The sequence below is a fragment of the Salvelinus alpinus genome, chromosome 19 (assembly GCF_045679555.1).
Source record: "Salvelinus alpinus chromosome 19, SLU_Salpinus.1, whole genome shotgun sequence".
NCBI lineage: Eukaryota > Metazoa > Chordata > Actinopteri > Salmoniformes > Salmonidae > Salvelinus > Salvelinus alpinus.
Window position 1 is genome coordinate 40,640,858 of NC_092104.1, and position 21,853 is coordinate 40,662,710.

General features: G+C 43.8%; 1 protein-coding gene across 1 annotated transcript; it reads right to left on the reverse strand.

Moving 5' to 3' along the window:
- Nucleotides 1–16,936: 16,936 nt before the first annotated feature.
- Nucleotides 16,937–20,964, reverse strand: LOC139545585 (LIM domain transcription factor LMO4.1-like). The gene is made up of 5 exons (XM_071353531.1): nt 20,588–20,964; nt 19,125–19,360; nt 18,774–18,870; nt 18,320–18,478; nt 16,937–18,182 (listed from the first exon to the last, which is right to left on the reverse strand). The coding sequence occupies exons 2-5, from the start codon at nt 19,340–19,342 to the stop codon at nt 18,174–18,176; spliced, it is 483 nt and encodes a 160-aa protein (XP_071209632.1). The 5' UTR covers nt 19,343–19,360; nt 20,588–20,964; the 3' UTR covers nt 16,937–18,173.
- Nucleotides 20,965–21,853: the final 889 nt, after the last annotated feature.

The window sequence follows — 21,853 nt, forward strand, 5'->3', positions numbered from 1 at the left end:
CCCTGCTCTCCCGCAGGCCTATCACGTTGTACCTAGATGAGAGCCCGGTCGGCCCTCCTCAAGACCACCTCCAGGTATCGACGACAAGTGGATCGCAACTGGACCCCGGCTCCCCGGAATCGTCTCGAGCAGAAGGTATGGCTGTCCACCCGGGATCTGCCCCTCCAGGCAGAGGTCAATAATGTTTTTGTGCTTGTCTCCACCCTCCTCCAGGTGTTTCTCATCTTCCCCATTATCCCCTGGGTACTTATACCTGTGTTCTCTGTTTGTCTGTTGCCAGTTCATTTTGTCTGTGAAACCTACCAGCGTTTGTTCCCCTGCTCCTGCCTGTTTCTTGCTCCTGTTTTCTAGTCCTTCCCAGTTTTGACTGTTCTGCCTGCCCTGAGCCTGAACCTAGCTGCCATTCTGGATTCTTTGCACCCTTTCTGGATTATTGACCCCTGCCTGCATTTGACCTGCCGTTTGCCTGCCCCTGTATTAGAAATAAACTTTTGTTTCTTTGACACTGTCTGTATCTGGGTCATACCTGAAACCTGATAAAATCACTGGACATATTGATGGAAACATAGCTAGGGTCACAAAGCCATACCCGTCCCACTCACGTTAGAAGCTTAGAAGGAGAAAATGTAGTCTATATAGAAATAATGATGCTCAAATTGAAAATCATTAAACAAAATAATGAGGATTTCTATCAACCTCCGACAGCGCCAAAACAACCGCTATGCATGTGTCTACTAGCCCGGATCTGATAGAATCTATCCCTTAGTTTCCTAAGTTCTAAGAGGCAGCATGCTCTGAGGTTGTGTGGTAGAATAATATGGTCGGTGAGGCCAGGCCAGGTGGTCCTCTGGGGACGAGGGGACGAGGATGGGGGCTGGTCCGAGGGAGGGAGACGTTATCCTGCTGCTTCACTGAACTCCAAATCAAACCAGATGGAGTCATTTATGCCAATTAGCTCCAGTATTGTGAGTGGAGTCAATTAGACCTTTTATCTTTATTCAGAGGAAAGCCGGCAGCTGTAAAGCTATGTTTTGGTGGGGATTTGGCCACCCTCCCCTAAAGCAGTTAGAGTCACGATCGTTAGCATGCTCATAGAGGCAGAAGAAGGGACTGGAAGACATTTGATTTATTTTTTATTGAACCTTTATTTAACTAGGCAAGCCAGTTAAGAACAAATTATTACTAACAATGACAGCCTAGGAACAGTGGGTTAACTGCCTTGTTCAGGGGCAGAACGACAGATTTTTACCTTGTCAGCTCTGGGATTCGATCGAGCAACCTTTCGGTGTTTGGGTTATATGTGTGTGTGTGAGCATGCATGGGTGTGTGCGGGTGGCCATAGAAAATTGAGCTGATTGGGATAACTGTTTGAACTGGGGTTTTCAAAGTGTGCGGTTTGAATTCGGGATATTTGGAAAGGGTCAAATGTATTGGTTGGGTTGGATGTACAAGGATAAATGTGGGATTATAAAATGAAAGACTTGACCTAAAAACCACAAGGAGACTGCATTTACAAAAACGACCCCGCAAACACAAAACAATGGTTGGTCTGGTGTTGGATATTCTATTGCTAAATGTTTCTTTCCTCTGTGGTGAGAGTATTTTGTTCCTGAGTGCAGTTGGTGAGAGGGATTGAGTTCTGCAGAGGAATGTTGCTGTAGTGCCTCCCTCTCTTTCATCCCTCTCTCTCTCTCCTCTAATCATTCTCTCCATCGCTTACTCAGCCTTTGCTTGACTCCTTTCGTGATGGTCCACTTCACTTAGCTCATAAACAATGCCCCAGCCCCCTCCACACCTTCATATTTCTCCCTCCTATGAACACTAACCGGGCTCTGCTGCCTTTCTACCTCCAAGTCATACTGGACCTTTTGCCAGCACAATTATAATTAGTTGAGGAGCTGCAGCACAGCAAGATATTCCCCTAATACGTCTTCATCCGAGCCGTGTGTGAGGTTATATTGAGAATGTTAAAATGATAATGTGCTCATTATACACTTATTCAAACAAAGTGGGATTTTATCCTGAGTGTGATTCCCTCTATGTTCTAGACAGGGTTGTCTAAATGTAGCTATCATAATAACATAACTGGGCAGGATGTAAGTGAGACAGACATGTGATTTTGCCAAGTTAAAACATGCAGTTTGTGGAGTGTGCACACAAGCTGAACATATCAGTACCAACCAATGACTACCTCACTGGTTTGTTACTGCACTATTGGACATTACCCTCTAATGGTGGGGGTATTTGAATTTAATTTAGGAAAATACTTTTCCGTTTGGTGCAGTGACACAGTCCCATGGGTATCAGCCACCAACCACGGTTGAGCTTCATTTCAGTGCCTCTCAATGAAACCGTTTCTAATTGTCCCTGCAATGCTTATCAACACTGCCAATCCCAACTAGAGCGGAAAGACGGACCAATTTTCCCATTACTACAGGAGCAGAAAATGGAGGATAGCTGAGGGGATGGGGGAGCCTGGCCTCTCAGGAGAGCACTGCAGATGGCTTCATCTCTAAGTTCAAAAACACAGACAGGAGGGATGGGGTGAGGGGCACTCATTTGGCTTGTACACACACACACACCCATATACACACGTGCACTCTCTCTTACACACACACACACACACACACACACACACACACACACACACACACACACACACACACACACACACACACACACACACACACACACACACACACACACACACACACACACACACACACACACACACACACACACACACACACACACACACACACACACACACACACACACACACACACTGACAACACGCAATCAATTTGCTTTTACCTCCTTTCTGTAGCCAGACACTGCTCCTGTACACAGTCCCACAGCACAAAGTGGAGGGGGAAGATTTTTACTGAGATCACAGCCATTTTCCCCCGTGTAAACACCCCAATCAATCAATCAATCAATCAATCAAACAAATGTATTTATAAAGCCATTTTTACATCAGCTGATGTCACAAAGTGCTATATAGAAACCCAGCCTAAAACCCCAAACAGCCAGCAATGCAGATGTAGAAGCACAGACCATGACCATGGCAGTCAGATGAGACTGGACAGACAGTCTGCCTTCCCTCTCTTCATCACTATATCACTGGGTCATTTCACCTTTCCAATGCCTTTCATGTTTGGATTTTCACTCAGAATGTGGAAATTTACTTTGGAGTTTCCAGGTGATCTAGAACTGTGTTTTTAGACTGCAGAGGAATGCAAAAGCAACCGTGGTTGAGTGGTTATGACAACAAGCGGCCTCATGATAAAATCATTTGGACTTGGATTCACGTGGAGGTACTCCACTACATTGGGATTGAGATTCATTTGTTTACTTGCTTACATGAAGGAATGTTTATTCAGAGACATACAGTATACTGTGAGATCACTGGACGAACAACAACAGGGTAAAGTGTGTGTGTGTGTGTGTGTGTGTGTGTGTGTGTGTGTGTGTGTGTGTGTGTGTGTGTGTGTGTGTGTGTGTGTGTGTGTGTGTGTGTGTGTGTGTGTGTGTGTGTGTGTGTGTGTGTGTGTGTGTGTGTGTGTGTGTGTGTGTGTGTGTGTGAAGGAGAGACTGCCATGACTAACTCCCCCGTCTAGTATCAGTGCAGACATCTCCAAGTCTACTGCAGAGTGTCTACAGTCTGGCTCCATACGGCTTATCAGAGTTCCTCATTGACTTACACAATAATAGAGCACACACACACACACACACAAACACCCACACACACAATCACAAGTATCATTATCCACCGAGAACATTTTGTATTTTGGGGGCTAATCGAATCAACTTAAAAGGAGAGTATTATTTCAACTTAATCGCCCTAATAGCTTTTTGATTATGTCAAGTCCACTGAAGTACATAAACATGCAACTTTAAGATAAAAGGCTCTTGTCTGTAACATACTAACTCCATATACATTATACAATCAATTCACACACGTAGGTCTCTCTCTGCAGTCACTGAGGTCATGAACAGTAGAGAATAAGTAAGTAGACAGAGATAAGAAACCAAGATGGTGGAGTGACTGTTGGAGTATTTATGTACTTGTATTTATTCAGGGGAGCCCTATTGAGACCAGTGTCTCATTTGCAATGGTGCCCTGAGGACAAAAATGCCATCAATACAACAACAAAATATAAAATAAACTATAAGACAGCTATAAATACATTACATCAGGTTATTACAACAAGTTACAATAATAATTCGAAACAATTGCACACTTCAGTGAACTCATTTAACAACAGAGTTTTAAACGGCCCTATCGGGATTCCATTTGTAATTAGGGAATCCATTTGTAATTAGGGAATCCAGTTGTAATTAGGGAATCCAGTTGTAATTAGTTTTGTAAGGTATTCCATAACTGTGGTGCGTTAAAACAAAAGGGGATTTACCAAAGTTTGTGGAGACAAGCGGGACCTCGTGTCACGACTTCCACCGAAGGTAGTTCCTCTCCCTGTTCGGAGTCGCCGGTCTACTAGCCATCACCGATCACTTTTTCCTTTTCTGTGTGTATATATTTACCCTGTTGCCTGCCTAGGTTTGTGCGGGATTATTATTTTATTGTGATGTAGCTCGGTGAGGTTATGCCCTATTTCTTGTTTTCACGGATTTAATAAGAGTGTGTTATTGTCGGAGCTTTATTTGTTCCTCCGTGCGTTTGTACGGGTTCTCTGTTGTCGAGGGCGTTTTACTTTTGGATTGTGCCATACCTGTGTTGGTGGACTTGCCAATTAAAGTACGCTTCTCAGACATCTCTGCTCTCCTGCGCCTGACTCCTTCACCTACCTCCTAAACGCAACATTATCACACCTCAAGTTAGTAGTAATAAGTGTGGGATACACAAGGTATACACCGTCCAACGAAATGCTTACTTGTAGGTTCCTTCTTGACAATGTATTGTTTCTTTTTTTATTCAACTTTTACTTATTCAGGTGAGCCCAACTGAGACCAGGGTCTCATTCTCAATGGTGCCCTGAGAACAAAGAATTCACAAAATCAACATGATAATTCAATAAAACAGCAAAAAAGAAATGACAAGCTACAGCAATTACATTTGAACAACACAAATCAATTTTTACAATCAACTAAAACACTCGCAAACCTCAGAAAATTCATTCCTTATCAGCATAATAAACTGCCCTATTGGCACCAGCGATTCAAGAGGTTTGTTAACAATTCCAAACATGGGGGGACATGGGGGGGACTACAGTTTTTCCCAATTGCCAAAACACAATTTTGCAAACTAGGCTGGTTTTATCAAAATACTTAACACAATTCACAAAACCACACACCCAAACTGCAAAATACCTCATATATCCTGCAAAATGAAGCACTGCAACCAAAACTACATATAGCATTATCAAAATCAAACATTTGCACGAAATTGCACACACTTCAATCATATTACCAGATTTTTGTCTAACCAACTACACACTGTTGGGCATAATGAAAAGCACTCTCGTCTTTAGTATGCTTTGCCATAATACTAAAATAGTTTAAATTGTAGAAAATTCTTCAGATGCACAGAAATATTTGCAGATACACACACATGCTGTTGAAACATTTTAATTTAAAATTTTCACCAAACAAGTCAGTGCAACATATGCACAGCAGATATATTTACATTGGACTGAACAAAAATATGCTCACAAAAAAACAGTAAACTGAAAAAGAACATTGCAGAAAAAAAGTGCAGAAAAAATATATAGAAAAAAAGAGGCAAGAAAAATAATTAGGCAGCATCTTGCCGCACAGCTGGGTCTGGCCACAACGCCTCGTCCACATCACAGGCAATATCTTCCCTTGCCAGACATCGAGGGAAGAAGCGCCTTGAGTGCCTTATCCATCCCTGAATCGCACCCACATCAATCTCATCACATGCCTCTTCCATAGACTGCACAAGAGGCATGCGCACAAAGGGCTGCCGGTCGTATACCTTCCACCGCCATGCCGAAAATAACTTTTCTATGGGGTTCAGAAATGGCGAGTATGGTGGGAGGTATTGCACGAGAAATGGTGGGTGGTCAGCAAACCAGTTTTGGACTGGGGCTGCAAGATGAAAGCTCACGTTGTCCCATACTACAACGTACCTGTAACACTCGTCGTTAGGAGAAAGAGAGGAGGACCAAGATGCAGCGTGGTGAGTACTCATATTCCTTTTAATGAAAACCGAATACTCGAACAAAACAACAAAATAACGAATAAACGAGAATAACACGAAACGAAACAATCCTGTCTGGTGACATACACAAAGACACAGGAAACAGGAACAATCATCCACAACCCACAAACAAAACAGGCTACCTAAATATGGCTCCCAATCAGAGACAACGACAAACACCTGCCTCTGATTGAGAACCATATCAGGCCAAACACATAGAAATAGACAAACTAGACAAACAACATAGAATGCCCACTCAGATCACACCCTGACCAAACAAAACATAGAAACATACAAAGCAAACTATGGTCAGGGCGTGACAGTACCGGGTTCTTTGATGGTCTGCATCATTCATACGCTCTGGTGGTATGAGAATGTTGTGGAGTCTGTCCAGAAATGTGAGAATATGGGCTGTGTTGTATGGTCCAAGGTTGGCATAACGGTGGAGGACACCATGCGTATTGGAGATGGCAGCGCACATTGTGATGTTCCCACCACGTTGGCCAGGAACATCTATAATGGCTCTGTGGCCAATGACATTTCTCCCCCTTCTTCTGGTCTTTGCTAGGTTGAACCCAGCCTCATCGATAAAGATGAACTCATGTGGGATTGCATGAGCATCCATTTCCAGTACTCCCTGAAAACAAAGAAAAAAAGCAGTCAATATGGTGTTATCCAGTACACTGGTAAACAATGTTGCGTGTAGTGTACTGCAGTCAATATTGTACTTACATCCACATACGCTCGTCTGACTTCTTTGTTTCTTTGAGAGTTTCTCTCAAACGGCACCTTATAAAGTTGTTTCATTCTGATTTGGTTTCGCTTGAGAATGCGAGCCAATGTGGACAGACTGACTCGTTGAATTTTGTTGAAGATGGTGTTGTCTTGGATGATGTGGCTTTGAATTTCTCGTAATCTGATTTCATTATTTTCCAAAACCAAGTTTACAATGGCAGCTTCCTGTACCCCGGTGAACATTTGGCCCCTTCCTCCACCATGGTTGCATCTCTCAGTCCTTTAGAAAAACAAAAAAACAAAAATATAGGGCTTGGACAATGCAGCCTAAAGATATTTCCCCCACAGTAGAGTAAATTCTACAGGAAATTTGTGCAGTTAGTGTATGACATCAGCCATTCATGAAGTAAACAAGTGTCACCCAACTGATACACTATGACATGGGGTGTACTACATAGTGTGAAATAAATTTTGGTTACATACCTGTACTCCAGTCTAAATGTCCGGATGACACAGGCGACAGTAAAACGGCTCAAGTTGGGCTGCACTCTGTCCAGCCTCTCGCATTGTCAGCCCATGGTTGATGACATAATCAACTAAGGTTGCTCTGATTTCATTTGAAAGTTGTTGTCTTCTTTGGCCATGAACTCCTCTACCAGCTCTACCCCTACCTCTCACTCATCCTCCCCCTCTCATTCTCACCCTCCCTCTTCATCTTCCTCTTCCTCTCTCTGCAATGGCTTCCATTGTTGTTGTAAAACAAAAGGTGCTCACCTGTGGTCTTTTCATAGTGCTTACTTGCTGATTGAAGTGGTAACAATTAACCATTGAGGTGTTTGGTCAGGTGGCACATGTATTGGCCAATTAGCTCATGTAGTGTCATTTTGAATGGCAGTGTTTTGAAATGGCAAACATGTGACTTTATGTCAGATTGTTGTGTCTTATGCAGAGAACCGTGTGCAGTGCGTTTAAAAAGTGCCATTTTGAATTGCAAATTGTGTGTAAAGCAGAAAATGTGTTTAGACTTTTGGAGACTTGAGAAGAGGTTTTGCTCTCTGTGTGTCAGTTTAAATAATCATTTTAGTGTGTTAGTAATTGGAAAAAACTGTAAAACTAAAGGCTGATAAGAAATAACAAAATATAAGAACACGAACAGTAAATATAAATATTTTAGCATAAGTATAATACAGGAAGGCACCATTTGTAGTACAATATTTACATGTGTTTTGGGGAAGGGAGATTGGGGACCAAGTGTTAAAATTGTGCAGTATTTAGCAATCATAATAAGAGTCTGGTAGCAGCAGATGTGATGTGTGTGTGTAGCATAAATGAATGTGTGTGTGTGTGTGTGTGTGTGTGTGTGTGTGTGTGTGTGTGTGTGTGTGTGTGTGTGTGTGTGTGTGTGTGTGTGTGTGTGTGTGTGTGTGTGTGTGTGTGTGTGTGTGTGTGTGTGTGTGTGTGCTAAGGTGCAGAGAATCAGAGCAGGTGGTCAGTCCAGTTCAAGTGTACAGCCGTCTGATGGCTTGTAGATAGAAACTGTCTCTGAGACTGTTGGTATCAGACCTCATGCTCCGATACCGTCTGCCCGATGGTAAGAGAGTGAACAGCTCGTGGCTGGGGTGTGTGGGGTCCTTAATGATGCTGCAGGCTTTCCTCAGGCACTGTTTGGAATAGATGTCCTGGATGGGTGGGAGCACAGTCCCAGTGATGTACTCTTACATCTTATGTCCTGCTACGTCTCTAAACCTTGACTGGGAATAGAGAATTCAGTTCAACAGCAGTTTGGGATGGCTCACACAGAGACACTGTGATGACAAACCACAAGCTGACTTGCGATGACAAACCACAAGCTGACACGTATACAGTGTTGACTTGCTTGCCTTGTGCGTGACACTCACCCGTATCCCAGACAAAAACACACACACATCACCCTCCCCACTCCACCCACACACACACACACACACACACACACACACACACACACACACACACACACACACACACACACACACACACACACACACACACACACACACACACACACACACACACACACACACACACACACACACACACACACACACACACACACACACACACACACACACACACACACACACACACCCTGCCATGCCCCCTATTGTCTATGTGTTCAGGTGTGTGGGTGCTGATAAGGGGTGGAGGTGCCCCATGGTTCAGTGAGGTGGGTGTCCATGGGGGTTGGCTGGGGAGAGCTCTGCCCTTGGCCCTGTGCTGGCATTTCCAAAGTGGGGAAGCAGCATGGAGGAGGGTAGGCAGACGCTGCTTATCATCCCAGAGACCAAGGCACAGACACTCAGCAGAGCCATGGGGAGTTGGCCTCCCGACCCACTGCACCAGCACTGAGCATCACCACCCTGCTTCACGCAGACCTTTCCCCAAACCATGAGCGCTGTCTGGCTGGGGGCCCTGTCAGTGTCACACACTCACAGGAAAACCGCAGTCCCACACTCTGAGGTTGAGACGGGCTCCTGAATCAGGCCTGCACACCTCTAACCCCAGTCTGAAATGATATCTCTCTTGAAATGCCATAGCACACGACCACATTCAGTGACATTTCAGCTGCTGTGCTACTTCTGATCAGCATCATCCTCTCCTGCTTATGTACAATACATGGCTTCAGACAGGCAGGTACAAAACCTTCATGCACTGACTAAATGTGAGTGTAATGGTGGTTTGATACTGTAACTGTAAGAAGGGCAACATTTTTTCCTTTGATAATCAGACATATTTTGATGCTCACAGGCACCCCATAGCAGAGGTTGATTAATGTATAAAGACTCCTGAGTTTGTTTTATTTTCTATATGGAGGCTTTTCCGGTAGGAGGCAGATATTCCTATGCCATCTGTGGTGATTATGTGATTGCTTAGGGTACATGCAAACCTGTGATATAGCAGGGGTCAAGCCCCATAAGCTGGGGGGTCTGGGACCATGCTGAGTTCAGTCCCAACGTGCCAGCGCTCAGACCGCCTTCCCCTGGAAGGCTTGAGCTCTTATTTTTAGGACTTCAATTAGAGAGCTTGGCTGGGATGGTGTGAGTTAACTTTAATGGGCAATTAAGGATTGTGTGCCTTGAAAGCATGCCCTTTTGAGGAGTGGGAGAAAGGCATTCATTACACATGGTTGTAAATGTAGACAGCAGGACACAGTGTGCTGCTGGTGTAGAGAAGAATAAAACATCTGTAAGTTATCATCAAAAACAGCAGTGATACGCTGACCAGCTGGCAAGTGTCTTCACTGACACTTTCAACCTGTACTTGACCCAGTCCTTAATACCTACATGTTTCAAGCAGACCATCATAGTCCCTGTGCCCAAGAATACGAAGGTAACCTGTCTAAATGACTAACGCTCCGTAACACTCTCATCTGTAGCCATGAAATCCTTTGAAAGGCTGGTCACGGCTCACATCAACATCCCCATCCAAGACACCCTGGGCCCACTCCAATTCACATACTGCCCCAAAAGATCCACAGATGACGCAATCTCTATTGCACTCCACACTGCCCTTTCCCAACCTGGACAAGAGGAATACCTATGTGAGTCCGCTGTTCATTGACTACAGCTCGGCCAGCCTTCAACACCATAGTGCCCTCCAAGCTCATCACTAAGCTAAGGACCCTGGGACTGAACACCTTCCGCTGCAACTGGATCCTGGACTTCCTGACGGGCCGCCACCAGGTGGTGAGGGTAGGCAACAACACATCCGCCACGCTGACCCTCAACACGGGGGGCCCATCAGGGGTGCGTGCTTAGTCCCCTCCTGTACTCCCTGTTCCCCCTCGACTGTGTGGCTGCGCATGACTCCAACACTATCATTAAGTTTGCCAATGACACGACGGTGGTAGGCCTGAACACCAACAATGATGAGACAGCCTAAAAGGAGGAGGTAAGGAAAGGGAGGGCCGACTACAGGGCTGTAGTGGAGCAGGTTGAGAGCTTCAAGTTCCTCGGTGTCCACATCACTAAGGGTCGATCATGGTCCACACACATCAACACAGTCATATAGAGGGCCTGCCTCCTCCCCCTCAGGAGGCCCGGCATGGGCCCTCAGTTCCTCAAAGAGTTCTACAGCTACACCATTGAGAGCATCTTGACTGGCTGCAGCACCGCTTGGTATGGCAACTGCTTGGCATCCGACCCCAAGGCGCTACAGAGTGTGGTGCGTACAACACAGTACATCACTGGGGACTAGCTCCCTGCCATCCAGGACCTCTATACCAGCCGGTGTCAGAGGAAGGCCCTAAAAATGTTCAAAGACTCCAGCCACCCAAGTCATAGACAGTTCTCTCTGCTACAGCACAGCAAGCGGTACCGATGCACCAAGTCTGGAACCAGCAGGACCCTGAGCAGCTCTTACCCCCAAGCCATAAGACTGCTAAATAGTTAGTTAAATAGTTAACCAAATAGCTACCCAGACTATCTGCATTGACTATCTGCATTTTTGCAACTTTTTATTATCTGCCGCTTTATTCCTAGTTGTATCTACCTCAATTACCTAGTACCTCTGCACATCGACTTGGTACTGGTACTCCGTGTATATAGCCAGGTTATCGTTACTCATTGTGTATTTATTGTTACTTTTATTATTACGTTTTACTTTTCTATTATTTCTCTACTTTCTTTCTCTCTGCATGGTTGGGAAGCGCCCGTAAGTAAGCATTTCACTGTTAGTTGACACCTGTTATTTGCGAAGCGTCTGACAAGTAAAACTGGATTTGATTTGATTTCACTGACACTCTAGACAGCAATGGAAAAACAAAAACTTGAAGGCAGTGAATGCAAGGCCAAGGGAGTCACAATAGCTGGAGCTCAACCCAACCACACCACCAGAATACATTTTTGTATTCAAAACTCTGACAGAACTTCATACACTCAGTTCCTTGGGGATAAAAATAGACTGACAAGAGAGAATGATATACGATCTCAGTCATTCATCTAAATTGGACAAATGTCCTTTAATGAAGCCCACATGTCGGAGCTGTGAAAGACCTCCACAACAGGACTGAATGGAGAGGAAGCCAGCGCTGTGTGAAAGAGAGAGAACTAGGGCGAGAGAGAAGGAGAGGGTGTTGCATCTGCTGCTCATTAACAGAGTGCTAATGAACGCACGTGTGTTCCACCTGGTTCCAGTGAGAGGGGGTTGGAACACACACTAACTAAACCTGCCAACCAGGGCTTTCACAACATTTCTACTGAGCAATAATGAAACTGTCTCAAGATGGAGAGACTGGTGCTGTGGAGTTGGATGAAGATGCCTGTAGAAGCTGATCTATGGTCATTTTTGCATTTCTCCTCCCACTGGTTAAAGTTAGGATTAGGGGAGGGTAATCTAATCCTAGATATGTCTACAGATCCTGAGGAACAGCCTCAGATTGGGTGTAGTAAGAGCTTCTGGAGTTTAGCAGTGGGGGACAGGAAGACACGGGTGTAAGTAAATAAGGTCGACACTACGCTGTGTGGGGTCGGTCTGTAGATGTAGACTCCTTCACTACTAGATGATCAGCATCCCACATTGAGTTCCATTTACAAACAGGTCACAGCCCATTTTAGAGCAGCATCTGTCCCCTGCCTCTCAGGTGAGAATAACGTTAGTCCCCCTGGGGGTCTCCAGCCTGTCTTGTTTTGTATCGATACAACACTCTGTAGGCTTACCCTAACACGGGCCACACCTGGGATAGTCAACACCACACCAGACTGTCTTGTTTTGTATCGATACAACACTCTGTAGGCTTACCCTAACATGGGCCACACCTGGGATAGTCAACACCACACCAGACTCTCTTGTTTTGTATCGATACAACACTCTGTAGGCTTACCCTAACATGGGCCACACCTGGGATAGTCAACACCACACCAGACTGTCTTGTTTTGTATCGATACAACACTCTGTAGGCTTACCCTAACATGGGCCACACCTGGGATAGTCAACACCACACCAGACTGTCTGGCGTTTCAACCATTAATATGTGAACAGGATTAGAAATAGTGCGTACAGGGGGTTGTGTGGTACTGTATGTCAAAGAACTTGTATGTTCTGCTCCCTACATTCAACCCCCTCCACCCCCCCGACCTCCTCCCTCCACCGTCCTCTGCCTCTGTCAACCATGCCCCAACACACCATTTCTCAACCATGTCAAACAATGACAGGCCATGGTAATGACAGCTGAACGCATGCTTGCTCTTCATTTTATCGAATTGGCAGCATTACGCTTCGCTCAGAATCTTAAGTGGTTGATAATTTAATATGCAAATGACTCTCTTGTCAGTCTGTATGCATTTGAATGAAAAGCCTGTTTCCAAGGGAGGAGGTTGCAGGTTGTGGGGATGTAGAGGAGAGAGAGTCCGGATAGACAGGAGAGCAGGGTGAACTTGAATCATGATCTAAATGCGACAGAGAGGTGGGGATACAAGATATCATGGGCATTTTTTTCAAAGAGACAAACTAGATATACCAAGTTGTCCCAGGGCCCAGCTAGATTTACCTAGGCACTCTAATTTTAACATCTGAACCTTACAGTAGAGAGCATGGTAGTTACTGAGCAGAACATGCAGCTATGTTTAGCTTCTGCTCTTCGAGTCAAACAGAAGAAATGGGGTGGGGTCTGGGGGCATTTGAGAGGGGCCAGTGTCACTGTGAGACCCTGAGAGGGAGCAAACACAAACATCAGCCTGCACAAACTGCATCATGCATGTGCACACACACACACAGACACACACACACACACACAGACACACACACACACACACACACACGCGCACGCGCACGCGCACGCGCACACGCACACGCACACGCACACGCACACACACACACACACACACACACACACACACACACACACACACACACACACACACACACACACACACATACCTTATCAAATGTACACACATATATACAAATCCTCTATCTACAGACCTTGGCAAAACATTTGCTTGTACATCCATTCTGTTGTAGACGTGTGATGGGAGTAAGGTGAGTGTGTTATTGGGGGGGTGGGGGGTGGATTGCAGGCGGTGTTAAGTCAAGCAGGAACTCTCAATGTTGCTAATTTATTTACAAATTTAATTAGATGGATAGAGCCCTCACAGATATAAGAAAGAGAGGAGAGATGTTGCCTGCGTTACAGCACTTTAATTATGGTACCAGGCTCCTGATCCCTGTGCGCTGCTGTCTGGGGAACCAGTTAATTAAAATCCTCATTATTTTACTTTTAATTAGTTCCCCCCTCTTTTGTTTCCTTTCACCATATGGCCGTGTTCCGTGGTCAAATTAACGTAATTGAGCTAATAAAGCCGATCAGTTTAATTATTCAAAGCATTCTGATTGGCCAGGGAACTTTTCTCTTCTCTCTCTCTCTTTCTCTTTCTCTTTCTCTCTCTGTCTCTCCTCTCTTCCTATCCCTCTGACATTCCTGTGTGAGGCTCATAGTTGTAAAGTCATTTTCTTTGTCTTAAGCCTGTTCTCTACCCACCTTGTTCAAGACAGTGAGTTATTGCTGAGGAAATGATTGTCTTGGAAAACATGTTTCTGTTGAGTTCATGCCTCATTCAGGAACATAATACATTTATAGGCCTAATAATAATGATTTCTGCAGAAGTCATCATCTTTCCAGGGGACACTAAGTGCAATGCACATTCTCTTGATGTTGAGATACTTATCACTAGTTATCTAGTGTTGAAGGAGGAACGCACAAATAGTTTTAGCAGACAGGACAGTTTTATGGTCGAAAGAAGGATTCTTAGCATAGTTACAATTCCTTAGGCGACAGTATCAAATAGATAGACCTAAATGTTAAAATTTTACTGGAAACCTGTTACCATGAATATTATGTACAGGTAACTGCCAAAATAAAGGAAACACCAACATAGAGCGTCGTAATAGGGCGTTCGGCCACCATGACCAAGAACAGCTTCAAAGCACCTTGCAATAGATTCTACTAGTGTCTGGAACTCTATTGGAGGGATGTGACACCATTCTTCCATGAGAAATTCTATAATTTTGAGTTTTGTTGATGGTGGTGGAAAACACCGTCTCAGGCACCACTCCAGAATCTCCCGTAAGTATTCAATTGGGTTGAGATCTGGTGATTGAGACAGCCATGGCACATGGCCCTCAAACTCAACTCTGGACTTCAAGGCCAGTTCCAGTGCTTTTTTTCATTGTTCCCCTCTAATCAGGAACTGATTTAGACCTGGGACACCAGGTGGGTGCAATTAATTATCAGGTAGAACAGAAAACCAGCAGGTTCCGGACCTTATAGGGTAATAGTTGAATACCCCTGGAATATCATTTACATCGTTTTCATGCTCATCAAACCATTCAATGACCACTCGTGCCCTGTGGATGGGGGCATTGTCATCCTATGGGGGCATAGCCATGGTAACCAAAATAATGGCCTGCCCAGCATTTTTACACATGACCCTAAGCATGATGGGATGTTAATTGCTTAATTAACTCAGGAACCACACTTGTGTGAAAGCACCTGCTTTCAATATACTTTGTATCCCTCATTTACTCAAGTGTTTCCATTATTTTGGCAGTTACCTGTATGTTTGTGTAGGCGAACACATAGACATAACCTCAGCTTGCATGCCTGTCTATCAACACAGACCCCCTTTCAGCACAGTCTCTGGCTCTGTTCCTGACAGTGACCACATGCACATACCTCTCTAACATACTGTACACTCACTGGAACAGATCTAACATCACACTGCTTGAGCCCAGAGGATTTCAATGAAGGGCTGTCTGTCTGTCTCTTAATTCCAGTTTCTTGTCAGATTGCTCAAACCCTCTCGTTGGCTTCTCAAAAGATCATGAGACAGAGATGATCTTCTTGCCTGCTGGCACAGAGACAGTGGATCATCATCATGACACAGGGACTCCATCTTGGATCTGTATCAGAGTGTCTGGGCAGAAGGACACCACTCAGATCCTCTCTTCCTCTAAAAGAAATATACTGTCTCATTTCTGTCTCTTCACACAACGTGAAGCGTAGAAGCTAAGGCAATTACACTCATTTGCATGTGTTAATATGATTAATTAGTGAGTATAAACACTTTCTTATGACAGAAACTACATAGTGAGCCATACACCTGCAAAGTCTCTAATAAAAGACAACGCCTCTTGGCAGAGAGGCTTTTTATGAGACCTGCTAATTGGCATCTGAAAATGCTGGGCTAATTAGAGATATGCAGATGAGGCCTGATTGGTTTGAATGCAAAGTGTAACTTGTGGTGCGGTGGGATTCAGATTGTGCAGAGGTTTATTTTCTCACTATATAGATATGAAGATAATTGTAATTGTGATCATTTGCATACGTTAATGAATTTGCGTGATGCTTTTCAATCAAACGTGGAATAAATAATTGATGCAGGATCAGCACCTACCATGACAAGTGGGACTTCTGAAATAGCTAAGCACATTAAGGTGTAATTTTTATGGCTGCCATGCTCCTAGCAAAGGTGTGAAAGTACAGAGCTCATTTAAAGCACAGCAGATGCTATCGACTGCTTCACTGTAGCTTGGGTTTTCTTAAAGCCTTAAAGGAAAACTCCACCCGAAAACTCACTTTTGGTATTTGTTTCATTTGTCCATTGTTGACATAGTGCCAACATGTTATGCTTGTTAGCACTAAAGTTTTCAAGATATGTCACTTTCAAAATACAGAAATCATCCCAAAACGCAGCATCATATGATGCTAAATGCATCATATTTGGATGATTTCTGTATTTTGAAAGTTACACATCTTGAAAAGCTGACAGGCAAAACACTTTGGGTCTATGTCTACAATGAACTAATGAAACAAATACCAAAATATCGTTTTGGGGTGGAACTTTCCTTTAATTCCTCAAGTCTACAAACCTGTCTGGCTATATATGCTACACGTACATAGTCATGTCCAGTTTTACATTACAAGAAAGTTCAAGCAACTTAACCAATGCAGAGCCTAACAGAGAACAAAGACCAGCAAAGGGGGATTGGAAAAGCTTTGGCTTGTGTCTTTTAATTGCAAAATGGTAAACAGTAAAAGTATCAGATTGTTGTCATGTTTTTTTCTACATGCTGACTGGATGCATAGGAGCCCCTCCCTTTAATTAGGCTTGGTTTCTAGATTAGTCTTTATTAAAGTCAGCCACGGGATATGGCCAAAGTTCAGCCTCCCAGGAGCTGCAGCAGGCAGCAAGCACAGCAGCACAGATACACCACTCATGTTTAATTGCTTCTGTAAACGGTCAGGGCTCTAGCCCTCTAATTCCATTCCTCAGGGTAATCAGGCATGTTTTCACCATACAGAGCTGGAGGGAGCAATGCAGGGACAGTCAGGGAGGAAATGTAACACCAACCGGGTGGTAGCCTACCATATAATACCACGAGACTCGTGTCATGTAACCAACCAACTGCACATAGACTTCAATTACTTCAGTTCACCTCGTTACAGTCAAATGTTTTAATAGCATTTTTTTCTCTCCATTTGATAATTTCACATATTGAACAGGCATCCAAAATTAAATTGAATGCAACATTTATTAAGGAAATAGAACTCTACTGGGAAACACACAATAACATTGTAAAAAAAGAATGTACATTTAACTTCTTCCTTCACTTCAGCCAGATTCATATGATGGTCTAAACATCACTGAGTAACAGATGACAGGCCATTGAGAGGGATTGTGAGTTCATCAGCTAAGTGATGGGATATCCCTGACAATAATAACCACAGCAATGCCACTGTTAGTGATAGGGTTTTAGTTGTGTTCATGAGAAAGCTTATTTTTGTCTACTTTAATCTTACTATAGATCCTAGACAGGGTCCAGAATATTACCTTACTCATTGCAAGATTTGTCCAAAAGCACCAAAGTTCTGGATATGCACACAGTTGGGTGTCCTTTACATACAACACGTAGCCTCAGTCCTGAAATAGTTGATGTGGTCCATATTGTCTTTGATGGACAGACCAGCACTGCACCACACACACACACGACTCACCACCACTGTGTATCTGTACACTCTCTCAAGCATGGATATACACAACACATCTGAAATAGATACTGCAAGCAAAAAGAACCTCCTGGTCAAAGAGACAGGGTGGTGGTTGGTGATGAGGGTCAACAACAACAGTATCGGGAGCAGGGTGAACAGGGATGGACGGTCCTCTGGTGACAAGGGAAGCATGAAGGGAAGGATGAAGGCACACCGCACCGCTCTAAGCACTCAGCACACCTACAGACAAGAGCAGGGGGGGAATAGAATGTTAGTTACTAGACATACAGCATGTCTGTAGGTCTCCTATCATGATGGTTGTGTGTGTGAAATGTGTCAAAGTGTGAAAGGCCTCATGGTCCTGGTCCCTCTTTCACCTTCTGGTCAGACAACACAGGGTTGCTCTGCAGTGGGGGCAGGTGGCTGCTGAGCAGTGCACCCCCTGGCCGGTCGTGCTCACAGAAGATGGTGCCGTTGACATAGTGGAAGTGGTCGCCTGGCACCAGTCGGTTTCTACAGGTGGCACATGTGAAACACTAGGGACAAAAGACAGACACAGGAGTTAGAATCCTCATCCCAAATGTGCCACTCAAGTCCAGGCCTAATCTCTCGTGTACAGAATACGCAAGATTTTAGTTCTGGGTTAACCAAGGTTAGTCCAGGCCTAACTAGCGTCATAAGCAAACGCTAAACTCTAACATCAGGTACAAGGTAACTTTAGGTCAGTGTATAGCACTTATTTCAATGGGTTTCACACAAACAACTGTTACACATTCACTGATGACGACATACACTAACAACAGTGAGACCTTAACTGCCAGGGGGTCTTACCTTGAGATGATACACATTGCCCTGTGCCCTCATCACCATCTCATTAGCCGGGATGGACTGGCCACAGGTGCTGCATGCCCCACTGTGCCCGAACAACCTGCAGACACAAAGCAGAGCCAGATCAGTCTCAGTGCCCTAGCCTGGGAGATAAAGTCTACATCCTCCCCTTCCTGTCCTCTCCCCAGAGCCAGATCAGTCGCAGTGCCCTAGCCTGGGAGATAAAGTCTACATCCTCCCCTTCCTGTCCTCTCCCCAGAGCCAGATCAGTCTCAGTGCCCTAGCCTGGGAGATAAAGTCTACATCCTCCCCTTCCTGTTATGTCCTCTCCCCAGAGCCCAATTAGGACCTCACCTGATATAGTCGCTCCTACACAGGATCATGCCTCCTTTACTGTAGCAGGTGGTGCCAATGTCGCCCAGGTGTGCGTGGCAGCAGGAGCAATTGAGGCAGCGTGTGTGCCAGTAGCGCTCCATGGAGAAGAGCAGGAAGCGGTCAGCGATCTTTCCCCCGCATCCTGCACACGACCTGGGGGGTGACGCCACACCACCGCCCACCTGACTGTTCACCATGCTGGGCCCTCAGGAGCTCTTGTTAAATAAAAACAATGTTGACACTTCAGCGACATGGGAAAGGTACTGTAGCATGCTGTTACAATGACCTCATTGACAACGTCTCCCTCATCCACTATGGTTTTGATTTTGTCTGTGGTTTGGTTAACAACTTCATTACACTGTTCATCCGCAGTTGTCTAAGACAGGGCTTGAAGTGTTCAAAACAAACAAGTGTACAGCCACACAACAACCAATATGATGCATAGCCTAATGCCTCACTCACTCTATCAAAAACTGACCTGACAGCAGTGAGCCCCAAAACAACTACTACTGGAAGAGATCAGGTTATCCAAAGTCCTAACAGGTGACCACTATCGTAAGCATGCATGGGAAACATGAAGAATATTAACTAAGTACAGTGTTTAGTCAACATGCTCATGTTTCACTACTGTACACCTTCAGACAAAGGAACTCCCCACACCTTTACTTTCTGTATGTTCGCTAGCTCAAGAACATGTAGGAATCTCTTACAGGACATGCCGTGTAAGCTGTAAATGTAGGTTTTAATGATGGTGCCCATATTAGTTGTTGGATGCATTTTTTTTAAATTCCAAATACCAAGCAATACCAAGGTATACCTAGAAAGTGTTCATTTGCCTCCATCACAACTCCCCAAAAACATTGGAGTTCCACAAATAATCTGTTCACTGATTGAACAAAATAGGCTAAATTATACTAAAAACAATAATATAACATTTATAACACGTTTTATGACAATCCACAAAAAGAACACCCATTTAACCTGTCATTTTAAAGGTAACACAATTAAAAATACTTCAGTATGATAATGTAGTCTAAGCATCCAGGTTTCTGCAAATAAAATTCAAGTTTATTCAAGTTGGATGAAATATTTGGGGAAAACTGTGATTTATATTCCACAAGACAAGGGAGTTATATATATTAATACAGAACACTTTCCTATGAGTAAGGTCCTGGTTTATGAATAGTACGTTTTTTTTTTATAGAGGAAATCATACAGTGAAACACAGAAGAGTGCGGATGATGCCCTTGCATGAAAACAGAACAGCAGTCTTAAAACAGGAGGCTCTTGGTTGAACTTCGAACCAGCATGCAACAGAGAATCAAGATGCGGTAAAGATAGCCTGTATGTAATACAAATTCATATGAACATTACGGTTAGCTCTGTTTTGGTTATGAAAAATAGGCTAATTTGCACACCACAGCGAACAGAGAGATGCTCACCTTGATGTGCGTTCCAGATAATTCAGACGTGAAGAAGTTCAGTTGTAAAAAATAATAATAATACAAATAAATCCAATGGATGACAGCGGATAATCTTTCAACAATAGCTAATCCAGACTGTGACAATCTAGCGCTTCTCTGATATCCATATCAAACAAATAAAGCGAAACATTTGCGATGGTTTAACTGGTTATTTAAAAATTGAAGCAATGTCAAAAAGGAAAAAGCGCACGTCTTCAAAGATACAATTTGAGACAATGTAACTAAATTGGTTTTAAAGAGATGGCATAAACCATGTTTTTTTCATCAATTAGATTTATCATCCGACTCTCAACTATGACTAGCGTCTTTGACAGCAACACTATTTACTGAATTGCACAAGCGGGTAGGCTATTTAATTCGCTTTATGGTGACGTTTTGAACACGCAGCGTGCGCAGCCAGTCAACTGTCAGGGGTGGGGTTACTGTCAAAATGATGTATGTGTTTATAGATGCCCATTGTACATTCATATTCTCATTAGATTGAACTAAACGATAACTGTTTTCAAATATGACAATCCTTTCCACAATTCATATGTGCAATTAAAACGCTTAAAATGAACCACTTCCACTTCCATGCATGATTTAGTCTATTCAGAATCATACAAATTAGAATTTTAATAGACATTTACATTTACTGTTAAGAAAAGTTAGGGGAGGATGTGGCAATACATTTATTTGAATATAGGCTAATATTGTTTAGGCTAAATGATGTATACCATATTTCTCTTAATAAATGAAGAATTGGGGGTAAACAATGCATCTTAGTATTATAAGAGTAGTACACAGTGGTTAAATTGAGCTGGAGCCAGGCTCCTGCACATTGGGTCTAAGGGAGAGCCCTAGTCGTAACCCTAACCCTAGCTTTATGTCCACACCCCGGCTCAACCCTAACCCAAGCCATAACCCTAACCGTGACCATAAACATAACCCAGGGGCAGTGTTACAGCTGTTTCAGTTAACTTTTGCTTCGAGTTCTATTCAGAATCAAAATGTGCATTTATGAATTTAAGTATATTTCTGCACTGCTTCCTAAGTGCCAGTAGAGGACAGTGTTCTCTTGTGCTGTAGGCCTACTGTCTCCTCATCACTGGGCGCTGAACAGCTAGAACGTCAGTGTACTGGAAAACAGTGGTCTGCAGAAAACGTTCACCCAGTGTAGGTTTTCCTTTACATATATATATATATATATATATATATATATATATATATATATAGTACCAGTCA

Coding starts and splice junctions, on each gene's coding strand:
- LOC139545585 (XM_071353531.1), bottom strand. CDS start 19,342: ATGGTGAACAGTCAGGTGGGCGGTGGTGTGGCGTCACCCCCCAGGTCG. Junction 18,871..19,124: donor TGTAGGAGCGACTATATCAG/GTGAGGTCCTAA, acceptor TTGTGTCTGCAG/GTTGTTCGGGCACAGTGGGG. Junction 18,479..18,773: donor GCAATGTGTATCATCTCAAG/GTAAGACCCCCT, acceptor TTTTGTCCCTAG/TGTTTCACATGTGCCACCTG.